The sequence below is a fragment of the Pristiophorus japonicus genome, chromosome 6 (assembly GCF_044704955.1).
Source record: "Pristiophorus japonicus isolate sPriJap1 chromosome 6, sPriJap1.hap1, whole genome shotgun sequence".
NCBI classification, from domain to species: domain Eukaryota; kingdom Metazoa; phylum Chordata; class Chondrichthyes; family Pristiophoridae; genus Pristiophorus; species Pristiophorus japonicus.
In genome coordinates this window covers 192,348,838-192,365,163 of record NC_091982.1, presented here as the reverse complement: position 1 = coordinate 192,365,163, position 16,326 = coordinate 192,348,838, and the positions used below count along the sequence as shown (strand labels likewise).

Sequence of the window (16,326 nt, the reverse complement as noted above, 5' to 3'; positions counted from 1 at the left end):
GGGTAGCTAATGTAACACCACTTTTTAAAAAAGGAGGGAGAGAGAAAACGGGTTATTATAGACTGGTTAGCCTGACATCAGTAGTGGGGAAAATGTTGGAATCAATTATTAAAGATGAAATAGCAGCGCATTTGGAAAACAGTGACAGGATCGGTCCAAGTCAGCATGGATTTATGAAAGGGAAATCATGCTTGACAAATCTTCTGGAATTTTTGAGGATGTAACTAGTAGAGTGGACAAGGGAGAACCAGTGGATGTGGTGTATTTGGACTTTCAAAAGGCTTTTGACAAGGTCCCCACGCAAGAGATTGGTGTGCACAATTAAAGCTCATGGTATTGGGGGTAATGTATCGACGTGGATAGAGAACTGGTTGGCAGACAGGAAGCAGAGAGTCGGGATAAACGGGTCCTTTTCAGAATGGCAGGCAGTGACTAGTGGGGTGCCGCAGGGCTCAGTGCTGGGACCCCAGCTCTTCACAATATACATTAATGATTTGGATGAAGGAATTGAGGGTAATATCTCCAAGTTTGCAGATGACACTAAACTGGGTGGCGATGTGAGCTGTGAGGAGGATGCTAAGAGGCTGCAGGGTGACTTGGACAGGTTAGGTGAAAGGGCAAAAGCATGGCAGATGCAGTATAATGTGGATAAATGTGAGGTTATCCACTTTGGTGGCAAAAACATGAAGGCAGAATATTATCTGAATGGCGGCAGATTAGGAAAAGGGGAGGTGTAACGAGACCTGGGTGTCATGGTACATCAGTCATTGAAAGTTGGCATGTAGGTACAGCAGGCGGTGAAGAAGGTAAATGGCATGTTGGCCTTCATAGCTAGGGGATTTGAGTATAGGAGCAGGGAGGTTTTACTGTAGTTGTACAAGGCCTTGGTGAGGCCTCACCTGGAATATTGTGTTCAGTTTTGGTCACCTAATCTGAGGAAGGACGTTCTTGCTATTGAGGGAGTGCAGCGAAGGTTCACCAGACTGATTCCCGGGATAGCAGGACTGACATATGAGGAGAGACTGGATCGACTGGGCCTGTATTCGCTGGAGTTTAGAAGAATGAGAGGGGATCTCATCGAAACATATAAAATTCTGACGGGACTGGACAGGTTAGATGCAGGAAGAATGTTCCCGATGTTGGGGAAGTCCAGAACCAGGGTTCACAGTCTAAGGATAAGAGGTAAGCCATTTAGGACTGAGATGAGGAGAAACTTCTTCACTCAAGAATTCTTAACCTGTGGAATTCCCTACCGCAGAGAGTTGTTGATGCCAGTTCGTTGGATATATTCAAGAGGGAGTTAGATATGGCCCTTACAGCTAAAGGGATCAAGGGGTATGGAGAGAAAGCAGGAAATGGGTACTGAGGTGAGTGATCAGCCATGATCTTATTGAATGGTGGTGCAGAGTCGAAGGGCCGAATGGCCTACCCCTGCACCTATTTTCTATGTTTCTATAATGTTGATTTCAACACTGAAAATGGAAGGAACAACATGTAAGCACAGTAGTTGGAGCTCCAGAGGAACAAAAGAAAAATTATGACACATTGCAAATGGTTTGATGCTAGAGATGAGAAAAGGATCACCTATCAGAAAGGAAGCCTGTTTCTTATATGAAGTGACTATTTGTACTGTGCTTTTTCGGTTGATCCTCCCGCCTGGTCGAGACCCCGCCCCCGCCCGGTCGAGACCCCGCCCCCGCCCAAACCGGATGTGCCTGAACTGGAAGTGTGGCCCCAAACCGGAATCAATCCGACCACGTGCCGCTGATCCTCCGAGAGTCTGCCGACGGACAGAGCCTGCTGGTTGTCCGCTGCTGGGCAGCCAGGCGGCCAGCGGGCGCCCGAGAGGGAGTGGGGGGTGAAGAGAGAGAGCATGGCCAGGGTTGGGGGGGGGAAGGTGGTAGGGTAGCGAGAGAGCCTGGGGGTGTAGAGAGAGAGAGAGAGCCTGGTGTGGGGGGGGGGGGCGGGTAGAGAGAGAGAGAGAGAGAGAGAGATGGGGGGGTGGGTAGAGAGAGAGAGAGAGATATGGGAGGGTAGGGTAGGGGGGGAGATGGGGTAGAGAGAGAGAGACTGAGTGGGTGGGGGGGGTGGAAGAGAGAGAGACTGAGTGGGTGGGGGGGGTGGAAGAGAGAGAGACTGAGAGGGGGTGGGGGGGAGAGAGAGACTGAGAGGGGATGGGGTGAGAGAGAGTGACTGGTTTTGAGGGGGGTAGTGGAGAGAGAGAGACTGGGCGGGGGGTGGGGGGAAGAGAGAGAGAGACTGGGGGTGGGAGAGAGAAAGAGAGAGAGAGCGTGGGGGTGGAGGGAGAGAGCAAGGAGGGGGTGGGGGGAGAGAGAGACTGGGGATCGGAAAGGAAAGAGGGAACTCACAGAAGACGGATCACATTCTTACAACCCCCCTACAAGGGACACCGTTGGAGTGGATGAAATCCAAAAGTCACTATACTGTTACTATTCACTTCATACCCAATAAACCTGTTAACAATCCGTACACAATGCCTCATCTATGGTGGGGTGGGGGGTAAGGTCATGCACTTGCGCTGGTATAAGGGACTTCGGTTGGGGGAGGGATGCACTTGCGCTGGGATACGGGACTTTGGCTGGGGGAGGGATGCACTTGAGCTTGGGGTATGGGACTTCAGCTGGGTGAGGCAGCACTTGTGCTGGGGGGCAAGGGCTTTTGCTGGGGGAGGGACACACTTGTCCTGGGGTAACAGACTTTGCCTGGCACTTGGTGGCTTCTGGGGAGGTTTATCCTCTGGCTTCTGGAAGTCAAACTGGATCGAGTTACAATTTGCGAAGTCAGTGAAAATTTGGGATGGGCGGTTCCAGTTACACAGGCCAGAGAAACTTTAGGATGTGGCTTATCCTCCAAGGGGACCAATCAGAGACAAAGGGTGGCCATTTTTACAGCACAAATAAACGCATCCTTTCTTGTATCTTGTCTAGGAGTGTAAGATAGGTGTTAGAAGAATTTTCCCAGGTACAGGAACAGTATTGAAATATTTGTTGGACTTGGCACATGAACACTAGCATTGAAGAAATGAAAGCAACAGTGTTTAATTTCCTAAATTATTGCTTTGATGATCTTGAACCCTAGGTAATGCCAGGCAGGATATTATATCTATGCCAGAATCTGTATCAGTAACTTTTTATTTTCTTGTTATCTGGAGCCACTGACCCTACTTTTTGAAAATAGTTTTGAATTCTACAGTCACCCATTCCGTTCCTGTCTTTAACCATTCTAATACTGTTACCCTGAAATAAATAAGTGATTGACCATTGAGGTACTGTTTTCTGTATTCATATATTTAGTTTGGCATTTTCAGGGTAACTGATTTTGAAATAAACCGTCTTTTGAAGTTATTCTGCTTTGAATTTGTCACAGAACAAGTAATGGGAAGAGTACTGTGATCAATGCTATGCTATGGGACAAAGTACTGCCCAGTGGCATTGGGCACACAACCAACTGCTTCCTCAGTGTTGAAGGAACAGATGGTGACAAAGCTTATTTGATGACTGAAGACTCTGAGGAAAAGAAGAATGTGAAAGTAAGGACCTGTTTGTGTTGAAATACATGGTACCTGTATACAATATGTGGGTGTTGAAATCGGTAAGAATGAAGTCAAATACCTGTATTGTTAAAATTGAATTTTCAAATAATGCAATTTTTTAGATATGCTTTGTGAATATGCTATAAGTTGAGCGTCCGAAATCTGGAATGTTCCAAAATTCGGAATGTTCCGGAATCCAGACACCAAGCCAATCCATGGCGGGGTCGTCCGGAATCCAGAAAATGTTCTGAAATCTGGACATTTTTTTAAACCGAATATCACTGCGAGTTGGGCCTATGGAGGAGGAAAAACACCAACATTTTTTTCCAAAAAATAAAAATTTCACACACAATTCACAAAACCCTTACCTATTAAATCACTGAAAAAGAATTACAAAAAAATAAAAACTTTAACTTACCTTTTTTGCTGGTCTTCAATGCAGGTTTTTCCCGGCTGCCGACCCCTGACCCAGAATCCTTGACCCGTTGCTGAACCCGGAACTGCCGCCCCCCCCCCCCCCCAACTCTGCCACCCCAGACCCCGCCATCGGACTCCCCACACTTTGCCGTCGGCCCAGGCGTTTCCGGATTCGGGAGGTCAGAAAGATATTCCGGAATGGCCTCTGTCCCGAGGCTTCTGTATTTTGGACGCTCCACCTGTACTATTTATATCGTAGTTACCTGTTACTTCCTCATTTTGCAATTCAGCATCTCTGCCTACATTTGCACTTGGAGTATGGTTATCTCGGTGAGATATTGGGGGCTGCCAGTACCTGTGGAATCGCACCCCAACACACATCACAGCATTTCCAGAAGAATAAAAGCATGCCTCCTATATTGCCCTCAGCATTGCTTTTCATTCCTCTACCAATCCCATTCTTCCCCCCAGTGTGGCTGCTATCTTGACCTGATATGTCAGCTGTACTGTATAACACCCATGTGAACGTGGACCATATACAGTAGACACCTCAAATCGCTGGAGAAATGCCACCAATGATGACTCCACAAGATCCTGCAAATCCCCTGGGAGGACAGATGCACCAATGTTGGCATCCTCGATCAGGCCAACATCCCCAGCATTGAAGCACTGACCACACAGGACCAGCTCCGTTGGGCGGGCCACATTGTTCGCATGCCTGTCATGACTCTCAAAGCAAGCGCTCTACTCAGAACGCTTACACGGCAGACAAGCCCCAGATGGGCAGAGGAAATGATTCAAGGACACCCTCAAAGCCTCCTTGAAAAAATGCAACATTCCCACCGACACCTGGGAGTCCCTGGCCAAAGACCACCCTAAGTGGAAGAAGAGCATCCCGGAGGGCACTGAGCACCTCGAGTCTCATCGCCAAGAGCATGCAGAAAGCAAGCACAGGCAGCGGAAAGAGTGTGTGGCAAACCAGACTCCCCACCCACCCTTTCCTTCAATGACTCTCTATCCCACCTGTGACAGAGACTGTAATTCCCTTACCATTGTCATAGGCAGTCCCTCAGAATCAAGGAAGACTTGCTTCCACTCTAAAAATGAGTCCTTAGGTGGCTGAACAGTCCAATACGAGAACCACAGTCCCTGTCACAGGTGGGACAGATAATCGTTAAGGGAAAGGGTGGGTGGGGCAGCCTGAGGAAAAGAGTGTTTGAAGACCAGGCCCTCAAATCCACTACCAAACTCATGTAATTCCCGTAATGGACTGTTTAGTCACCTAAGAACTCACTTTTAGAGTGGAAGCAGGTCCTGATGATGATAACACCCACCTCGATTACCAGTCGCACTCTTTCAGAACACACTGGTCGGGTCCCCAAAATGCTCCCAGCAACTATCCCCATCCCCAAAGAGTGCTCAACCACAGTGATTATCTCCAAACCCTATTCCCCTGCTTTCCTTCTGGCTCTTGCTTCAGCCCAATCCCACTCCCTCCAAGCCTAAGTCTCCAGCCTCCCATTTTCGCTGTTGCCAATTTATGTTCCAGCGGGGCCTGCTCTGCCTGATGTGTCTAACCCAGTGCATATTGGTGACTGTGCTATTGCAAACCCTGGGCATTAAATAAAAAGGTGAGAGTTAGAAATTGAGTACAGAAATGAGAGGACCATACAGAGACATTGGCAAACATGCAGAAGAGTGCAAAGATGCGACAAAGAGTTACAGAATAAAAATAATCAGACAAATAGAGATGATTAAAGAGCCATACAAAGAACAAAATGTGCAAAATAAAGAGCAACACATAGAATTACAGTAGGAGAATCATGTGAGACAATTGCAGCGAGAGAACATTTTGTGTTGGTTTAGAAAGGCATGGAGATCAACTCCAAAAACTTGTATTTTTACAGCACTTTTAATCATGTTTAAAAATTTCCACGGCACTTCACAGATAGGTGTAAAGGAAATGGATGCCCGGCCAGGAATTGCAAGATTAGGAAGGGTGACTGAAACCTTGTTGAAGAAATGGATTTAGAGATGGTTTTTAAAAGATGAAGCGGTTTAGTTCGGAAATTCGAGAGAGTAGGACCCAGGGGGCTGAAGGCCATACCACCAATCGTAGCGCAAAGGAAGGAGGTATGTACAAAGGACTAGAGTCAAAAGAACAGCTTGTTTGGCAAGGAATATAGAGCTGAAAGAAGCCATGGAGGAACTTAAGGATAAGGATTTTAAGCTGAATACATTGGGGAACAGGCTGATGATATAGGTCAGTGATGGCAAGGATGATGTACGAGTGAACTTACTGTGGGACAGGGTATGTGCATCAGAATTTTGGATGAATTGCCATTTTTTAAGGTTGGAAGGCCAGCAAGAGAACATTAGAATAGTTGTGTATGATAGGGGCAAAGACATTTACAAGGGGTTTCAGTGCCAGAAAGGCTGAGAGAGGGGTGGAGGGAGGCAGTACTGTGAAGTTGGAAGTAAGCAAACTTGGCATTAGAAAGGATACAGGGGCTGAAATTGCCCACCGCCGGAAACGCGGCACACCTACCCTGTTGCAGTTGTTTTTACCGGCGCGGTTGATGCGGTGGCCTCTTGAGCGACATTCCGCTCTTTGACTTTTTTTTTCAGCGGATCGGAAGTCGATCATAATGGGGGCGGCTGTGCGGCGGTGAGTGGAAGTTCGCATACTAGAGGAGTGGAAATTGGGGGTGGGTGGCATGCCTGTCACTCATCAGCGTAGCGCTGATATCATTGCGGTGCCGCTTCACCACGTCTCTCCCCTTCACTTAAAGGGGTGAGTTGTTACGATTCTTTAGGTTAGGTCCACTGGGCCACCAGGGAGGGTTTCAGCCGGGCCACAGCCTGGCACCCAAGAGGGGGTGCCAGGCTGCCTGTTGGCGGCCCGGACGAACCCAGGGGCATAATTGTCAGCCAGACATGGCAGTCGGCCGACAAAAAAAAAAAGATGGCAGCCGCGACAGTAGGTCCTCCCCTTTAGTGGCAGCCACACTACCATTTTGCAAGTTCTCCAAGCACAGTGCACCAGCAGGAAAAGTTGCCGGTGGCACCAAATGGCGGGAGCAAGATTTTCTTGGCAGAATTTCGCAATCCGGGTGGAGACATTGGCGGTGTGCGCACTGATGACGCAGCGGAGCGGTAGTGTGGGGGGGGGGGGGGGAGGAGTGAGTCACCGCCGGGATACCATAGGAGCGGAGTTTTCAAAATGGAGGCCATTCAATAAAAAATTTGTGGCCATTGCACTCTGCAGCGTGGCTGCTGATTTTCGGCACTAATAGACCTTAAGGGAAGGGGCAATTTTGGCCCCATGGTGTTTAAAGCTCAATTCAGGGTTGAACAGGGTACTAAGATTGCAAACAGCTTGAGACAGTAATCAGGGTGGTGAATGGAATTAATGATAAAGGAGTGGAGTTTATGGTGGGAGCCAAAGACTGTGCCTTTGGTCATCCCAGTTTTGATTTGGAGTAATTAGCTCATAATTACCTGGAGTAAGAAATATTCAAGACTGTATGTTAAAGCCATTTGATAGCACAATGGCAGTTATTGGGTTGAGCAAAGGTGGCGGAGAAGTAGCATACATGTGAAAGTTGGTCCTGTGCCTGTGAATGACAGAGGGTCAGGGAATTTCAGACGCCATAATCGTGACCACCTTCAAGAAAGGCGACAAGTCCGATTGTGGTACTTAGAGGAGTTTCTCTGCTGTCTGCCACAGGGAAAGTCATCGCAAGAATCCTCCTCAATCACCACCTCCTTGTGGCTGAAGAGCTCCTCCCAGAGTTGCAATGTGGATTCCACCCACTAAGGGGCACAATGGACATGATCTTCACCGCGCGGCAAATCGAAGAGAAATGCAGGAAACCGCTCCAACCCGCATTTGACCTCACAAAGGCCTTCGACACTGTCAACCGTGAGGCATTATGGAGCGTCCTCAAATTCGTCTGCCCTCAAAAGTTTGTCACCATCCTTCGGCTGCTTCACGATGACATGCAAGTCGTGATCCTGATCAACGGATCCGCCACAGACCCAATTCACGTTCGGACCGGGGTCAAGCAAGGCTCTGTCATCGCACCAACGCTCTTCTCGATATTTCTTGCTGCAATGCTCCATCTCACCCTCAGTAAGCTCCCCGCTGGATTGGAGATAATTTGCAGGACAAACAGGAAACTGTTCAACCTCTGCCGCCTCCAGGCCAGGTCCAAGGTCATCCCATCCTCTGTCATTGAATTATAGTACACAGACGACGCTTGCGTCTGCGCACACTCTGAGGCCAAACTCCAAGCCATTGTCAACATCTTCACCGAAGCGTACGAGAGTATGGGCTTTACACCAAACATCCATAAGACAAAGGTCCTCTACCAACCTGCTCCCACCACACAGCACTACACCCCGATTATCAAAATCCACGGTGAGGCCTTCGACAACGTGGACCATTTTCCATACCTCGGGGGCAGACATCAACAATGAGGTCCAACACCGCCTTCAGTGTGCCAGTGCAGCCTTCGGTCGCCTGAGGAAGAGAGTATTTGAAGACCAGGACATCAAACCCGGCACCGAGCTCATGGTCTACAGAGCAGTCGTGATACCCGCCCTCCTATATGGTTCAGAGACATGAACTATGTACAGCAGGCACCTCAAAACATTGGAAAAGTACCACTAACGTTGCCTCTACAAGATCCTGCAAATCCATTGGCAGGATAGGCGCACCAACGTCAGTGTTCTTAAGCCAGCATCGAAGCATTGACCACGCTCGATCAGCTCCATTGGACGGGCCACATCATCCACATGCTTGACACGAGACTTCGAAAACAAGTGCTCTACTCGGAGCGTCAGCACGGCAAGCGAGCCCCAGGTGGGCAGAGGAACGCTTCAAGGACACCCTCAAAGTCTTCTTGGAAAAAGTGCAACATCCCCACAGACACCTGGGAATCCCTGGCCCAAAACCGCTCAAAGTGGAGGAAAAGAAGGCGCCGAACACCTCGTGACTCTTCTCCCGGGAGTAAGCTGAAACCAAGCGTAGACAGTGGAAGGAGTGCACGGCAACCCAAGCACCCCCACCCACCCGTTCCTTCAACCACCGTCTACCCCACCTGTGACAGAGATTGTAGGTCTCTCATTGAACACATTGGTCACCTGAGAACTCATTTTTAGTGTGGAAGCAAATCATCCTTGAATCTGAGGGACTGCCTAAGAAGAAGAGGGTCAGCATGTAGATGAGGAAGAGGCCAAGGATAGATCCTCTGGGGACTCATGGTGATAGTGTCTGGGAGGGAGGAAAGACTATTGTTGGAGATACACTTGCTACTTTTGGATAGGTAAGAATAGAACATGCGTGGGTAGTCTCAGAGCTGTATGAAAAGAGGTGTTGGAAGATGATGGCATAGTGCTCGACAGTGTGGAGAAGTTGAGGATGAATAATGCATTGCTGTCACAATCACCTAAAGATGTTGGTAACTTTGGTTAGAGCTTTGAGAAAAACAAAGCCAGACTGGAGTGTTTCAGGAGAGATGAGCATGAAGCTGGGAAGTGACAATGTGTCAGTAACTCTGAGGAGATTGGAGATGGGGCAGTAGTTGAAGATGGAAGGGGCAAGGATTTTTTTGAAGAAGGCAATAGTTTGGAAGGGGAGAAGGGCAGTCCACGAGGAGAGGGAACAATTGACAATGACATCTAGCATGGGAGTGAGGAAAGAGAATTGAGGAGGTTTGGTTCAGATGAGAGTAGAATGGAGAGGGCTGGGAGGGAGATGAGGAAGAAAGTGCAGAATGACATAGGGTAGGGGCGGTGCGCTGGTTTGGCTAGAGTAGATGGAAGATGGGAAAGCTGAGGATGAGGGGAATTGAAGGATACAGTGTAGAGATAGCTGCACATATCTCGTTCTGGGTGACAATAGAAATTCATAAGCTTGTTGCACTTGTTATTTGAGCTAAGGGTGGAAGAGGGATTTAAGGTGGTCATGGAAAAAAGGATCAAGGTTTTCCTGGTGATTAATGGTGATCCTAGATGGTTTTGGCTGAGTAGAGTGAAACATGGTAATGCTTGAGTTGTGAAGCCAGATCTGACAATAAACGGCCGGGCCAGTTGCACACCAGTTACGTTAAAGTTTGTGCCCCTCTGACTTGAAGATACAAACCCGGCAGCGATGAGTATGTTTGTTTTGCTGGTATAAAGGACATTGAACACAAAGGTGAAGAGGCAATTAAGCAATGTGACTGGCAGAGGTGTCATGAGTGACATGCTAGAAGTAAGGAAATTGGGAGCTTAAAAGTGGCGTTGTAAGGGACCTAGGGGGAGAAGCTTCCCATGAGCATATGATTGCAATCATATTGAAGGAGGGTATGGGACATGGGTGTTGAGGGAGATGAAGAATTGGTCAGATAAAGCCTTGTAGGAGATTGCGACCATGGGTGCAGAGGAGCCTTGAGATGATGAGGTGGCCATGAATGTAGGTAGGAATTTATATGAGAAGCAAGATTGAGTGGGATCAAGAGGACAGTGAATTTGAAGGAAAGTTGAGATGAAGATTGAAGTCACCAAGGATCAAAAGTAATTTGGTGCATAGACTAAAGGAGGACACCCTGGGGAGAAAGTTGGCATGGAACTTTATGAAGCCTTAAATTACAGGTAGCATCCCAGAGTTATATATGTGTGCATGTGTCTACATTGTTTAGATTTTCCTTCCCCTTTAAAACTCTATGAAATTCAGTGGGATGTGAATATGTTAGCTAGTATTAATTACAAAGAATGTCTTTAAGTGTTCATATCTTGGAGAAGTGGTTTATATTTCATGAAAAAATTAATATGAAACAATCTGGATGTTGAAGTGTTTTTCCTCTTGATTTCTTTCTGATCCCTTTTTCTCAGTACTTTAAATAGAATTATTTTTCTTCCAGACCTCTGCATTTATTGATAATGCTATAGTACAATGTGTAGTAATATATATTTATGTTTTTAGACTGTGAATCAGCTGGCACATGCTCTGCATCAGAATGAATTCTTGGATGCTGGGTGTCTAGTCCGTGTTTTCTGGCCAAAATCGAAATGTGCTCTTCTTCGAGATGACTTGGTGTTAGTAGACAGGTCTGTTGTAGCTCAAAATAATTTGAAATTGACGTAATTATAAATTATTAAATAGCCATTTGGCGCAATGTTTTTCTGTTGCAACTAGATAGAAGCAAAAACACATTTCTCATTATTTGAAACTTTCAAGCAGTTTGGCTTCTACTTTATTGTGTCAGTAGTGTTTATTTGTAAAAGTTGGAAGTTATTTTATTGCAATTTCAAGATGTTGATATATTAGATACTTTTTATGTCAAGTCTAACTGATGTTTCTCTCTATAGCCCTGGTACTGATGTCACCACAGAGCTGGATAGCTGGATTGACAAGTTCTGTCTGGATGCTGATGTCTTTGTATTGGTGGCAAATTCAGAATCAACACTTATGCAAACTGTAAGTCTATGGTTTTTTTTGCGCTTGACGCAGTTTAAAGGTAATTTCCTATAAAAGTTGTTCCTTGCTAATTATTTCTACCTGTTTCCATCCCAAGTGCCATTTACAGAGGAATTTTCGTGTAAATGTGTGAACAAAAGTAATTTAGCAATTGTTGAAAATTGTAATATAGAGCAGCTGTTTACTAGTTATATAAATGGTAGCAGAGTGGTTATGTTACTGAACTAGTAATCCAGAGGCCTGGACTAATAATCCAGCGATGTGAGTTCAACTCCCGCCATGGCAGTTGGGGGAATTTAAATTCAGTTAATTAAATAAATCTGGAATTAAAAAGCTAGTATCAGTAATGGTGATGAAACTACCGGATTGCCAGAAAAACCCAACTGGTTCACTAATGTCCTTTAGGAAAGGAAATCTGCTGTCCTTATCCGGACTGGCCTACTGGCCTATATGTATATCATCATCATAGGCAGTCCCTCGAAATCGAGGAAGATTTGCTTCCTCTCTAAAAGTGAATTCTCAGGTGGCCGTACAGTCCAATGCGGGAATTACAGTCTCTGTCACAGGTGGGGCAGACAGTAGTTGAAGGAAAGGGTGGGTGGGGAGCCCGGTTTGCCGCATGCTCCTTCTGCTGCCTGTGCATGATTTCTGCAGCTCTCAGCGACGAGACTCTAGGCGCGCAGCGCCCTACCGGATGCTCTTCCTCCATTTTGGGCGGTCTTGGGCCAGGGATTCCCAGGTGTCGGTGGGGATGTTGCACTTTATCAAGGAGGCTTTGAGAGTGTCCTTGAAACATTTCCTCTGCCCATAAGGGGTTCGCTTGCCGTGTAGGAGTTCTGAGTAGAGCGCTTGCTTAGGGAGTCTCGTGTCAGGCATGCGGACAATGTGGCCCAACGGAGCTGGTCGAGCGTGGTCACTTTTCGATGCTGGGCCCACAGCAATGTGGTTGACTCTTAACTGCCCTCTGAAATGGCCTAGCAAGCTACTCAGTTGTAACAAATCGCTACAACAAAGTCAGCACTATGGGAATACCTTCATCACACGGACTGCAGCGATTCAAGAAGTCGGCTCACCACCACCTTCTCTAGGGCAATTAGGGATGGGCAATAAATGCCAGCCTTGCCAATGACGCCCACAACCCATGAATTAATCTTATTTTTTAAACTCCAGGTTAAATCGGATACTACAACAAACACGGAATTTATGTACCAATTTGTTTTGGTACCCTTTTACCGACTTCATACTGCCTTCTGCTGACAAATGCTAGTTTAAAATAATGCTTGTATTCAAACATTCGTAGATATAACTGAATGCCAGATAATTCAGTAGCAGAACATTACACAGCTTAACATTGAATCTGTTATTTGAGCTTGTTTTCGAAATGAGATTCTGAAATTTTAACCAGCTTTGTATTCAGAACATTTCTAAATATTAAGTTATGTCACTTTCAGGAGAAACAGTTTTTTCATAAGGTTAATGAGCGACTTTCCAAGCCTAATATTTTTATCTTGAATAATCGTTGGGATGCTTCTGCTTCTGAGCCAGAATACATGGATGAAGTAAGTTATTGTTATACTCTATAGTTAGAATGTTTTATTATAGAGCTGAAAAATGATTGCGTCTGAATATGACACATAACTGGCTTACATAGTCCTTCCTTTATTGAATGTTATAATATAAAATATAGTTGCTTAAATGTCAAATTGTATAGTATATTACGTTATAATTTTGTATATTTACTGCTGTGATCACACCTATATATATGGTAAAATGGAAAATAATAGTTGTACCCAAAGTCTGGTGATTTTTCCCGAGTATAAATCCATATCGCCTTTACAATTCAGGTACGTCAGCAACATACTGACCGCTGCGTTAGCTTCCTTGTGGATGAGCTTGGAGTAGTGGATTATGCACAGGCTGAGAATCGCATATTTTTTGTTTCTGCCAAGGAGGCTGTAAATGCCAGAATTCACAAAGCACAAGGGATGCCAGAAGGTGGTAAGTGTTGTGGTATTCTTGATTGTAAAAGTATTGGAGAAGTCTTGCACGTAAATAAAACTTGGATATTATTTTGCTGCTCTAATTACCATTCCTCTCTTTGGCTTAAAGGCAAGATTCTGGAATATGCTTTTTTAAAACTTTTATGACATAGGTTTTCAAACTGGGGCTCCAGGTTCAATGTTCCTTGTAAGCTGTGCTTTGTTCTGTTTCTTTTAATGCACAGTCCCTTTAAATTTCTGCGCACGCACAGTATTTACAATGTAAATGCTGGTGAGCAGCCTGCACAGGACCTTTCAGATTACTGCCTGGCCGTGTGCACGCACCTTAGCAGGAACATTGCCCAGGACCCAAGGTTTTACACGATGGCAACCCAGAGGTTATCAGACTCTCATCAATTTTTGTATTTTTCTGTATTGGTTGGCTTACTGACATGTTTCTATTACTGTGTACTACTAAAAATGCTTATTGCAATGATGGCGCTCTCTTCCTTTGAGTAGCTAACACTACCTTTTGGAAGTTAGGATCGGTGTCTACAGGAATGTGCCAGTATTTGCAGAAGATCCCTTGGTATGTGTCATGGGGTAGACTATGGAGAAAAGTTTATGATTAACAAACCTACTAACAACTATTTGTATAGATATCTATTACAACAAAGTGTGCCTTTCTTTCCTTGTGATTCTGAAGTGACTTGGGATGTTTTTCCTGTGCTAAAGATGCCAAATAAGTGCATGGTGTTGCAGTCTCTGGTGTTCTAGTAGTTGTAGTAGAAGTAGTTGTAGTAGAAGTAGTAGTAGTATATTGGGATTGCATTCATTGACAGCATATCTGGAATTCTCTCTTCAGGATGTGTCCTTGCCTGACTAGTCAATGCAATCAGTGATTGTAGATCATTCTTATTTTAATACTGCCTGATTATAATACAAATCAGCTACTTGGATAATTCTATATATTTTTTTATCCTCTCCTATACATTTATGATGAAGTATTTAAAAACAACTTCATATTGTTTTGCATTTTGATTTATAGGTGGTGCACTAGCAGATGGATTCCAGGCTAGGCTTTTTGAATTTCAGAATTTTGAGCGACAATTTGAGGTACATGGCAGACAGCCATCTTTTATTATTGCCCCATATGCTTAATACTTTTGTTGCAGCACCTTCTGGTCAGTTCCTAAAATAAAGTAGAGGAATTTGTAGTCCAACAAAAATAAATCTCCATAAGTTAGTATAGAATTACTATTTTAAAGGTATGGATGCAGAAGATTTTCTACATGTTTATATTGAAACATCTTGTACTATAAACACATTTATTAATTTAATAACATTGCAGCCCCTCAAGCTTAAGTTGTGCTTAGTTCATGAAGTAAGCATTGTTTCGTCAAAAAGCTTGGGTTACAGTTCAGACCTTTAGTAAAATGAAAACTGTAAACTGAGATTTTACTAAGTGGAGATTCATCACATTTTAAACTTTTTAATAGGTATTAATGAAAATGACAAAAACTGATTGTGACATTCTAAATATAGTTTGAGTTTGAATAAAGGTAACAAAAAACAAAAACTTTAAGTTTTTTAATGAAAGCAGTTTTGTAATTCCTGTCAGCATACCATGTTATGCCAGTAGGAAGACAGAAATTGTGGCCAGGAACAGCAGTTGAACGCTTCCTGTACTTGTGGCTCTTGCTCTCTGAGCGCAGGGCTGTAGACTTCTGTAATGCTTTGCTGCCAGCAGTGTTCTTGCATATTACAATTGCAAGTTTGGATGGGAACATGAATAGACCATTTGGCCTTTACAAAACTCACTGGATTTTCTTTCCAATAACTTCAGTAGAATGAAAATTAGGTGATTTCTGTTACCTATATGCCACCCACCTTGACAGGTTTTTCCCTTCTGCATTCATCCAAGGTGGTACTTGACATCTAAGCACTGAAGATAAAAATCTACCTCATACATCTTGTGATGAAATTAAGCATTACATTAGCCTTTTGATTACTTTTTGCACCTGTGAGCTAGATTTTAACCAAGACCCCTAAATCCCTTTGTTCATCTAGCCTTGTTGTGCTTTCTCATTTAAACTGTACTCCCATCTGCCATTCTTGTCCAAAGTGTATTACCTGGCACTTTGTTTTGTTAAACAGCATCTGTATTGTTCTGCCCACTTACTTGATAGCGATGTACTTTTGCAGTTTTCTACTATCTTCACAATTCACTGTACCTCTTGGCTTAGTATCATTCGCAAACTTAGATTTATTTCAAAGAAAGGTTGCAAAGCTGAGACTCCAGCTGTGTCATTGGAGGACAGCATTTGCCTTCCAGTTCAAGAATGTCACTCATGCCAATACTCTGCTTTTTACCTCTCAACCAGTTTTCTATCCACACACCTGAATTTTAGGTAGTAGTCTCTTGTGTGGAACCTTATCAAATACTTTCTGAAAATCTGTAGTTGAAGCATCAATTGATTACCCTCGCTACCGAATTAGTGACCATCAATATGACCTACCTTTCATAAAGCTATACTGACTCTCCATAATCAGTTTATGCTTTCGAAGTATTCATTTATTCTGTCCCTAATCAGGGACAGAATAAATGAGCACTTGGAAAGCATAAATGGATTATGGATTTTAGCAGTTGTCCCATTACTGATAAACTTGCTGACCTGTGGCTACTTGGCTTGTTTCTTCCTCCTTTTTGTCAAGGAAAGTGATTGTGCCTTTTCTTGTTGGAGATAATCATTGCCTGATACTTAAGACACACAATTGTTATCTGCCACTTACTTGTTAGTCCAAAGCCAGGATGTTTTCCAGGTCTTGCTGTAGGCTGGCAAGAACTGCTCCATTATTGGTGGAGCTATGGCTGGAGCTGAACACTTGTCAAATTTCTCAGTGAACAACCT

At 44.7% G+C, this 16,326-nt stretch overlaps 1 protein-coding gene across 3 annotated transcripts in view; it reads left to right on the top strand.

Annotated features, from left to right (window-relative positions):
- The window catches only part of LOC139265918 (mitofusin-1-like), a 99,623-nt gene that overhangs the window by 16,426 nt on the left and 66,871 nt on the right, over nt 1-16,326 (top strand). For all 3 annotated transcript variants that reach the window (XM_070883504.1, XM_070883506.1, XM_070883505.1), the window contains exons 4-9: nt 3,388-3,550; nt 10,941-11,065; nt 11,327-11,435; nt 12,887-12,994; nt 13,280-13,433; nt 14,463-14,530. In XM_070883504.1, coding sequence (XP_070739605.1) covers nt 3,388-3,550; nt 10,941-11,065; nt 11,327-11,435; nt 12,887-12,994; nt 13,280-13,433; nt 14,463-14,530 — 727 coding nt within the window. The remainder of the gene's footprint in view (nt 1-3,387; nt 3,551-10,940; nt 11,066-11,326; nt 11,436-12,886; nt 12,995-13,279; nt 13,434-14,462; nt 14,531-16,326) is intronic.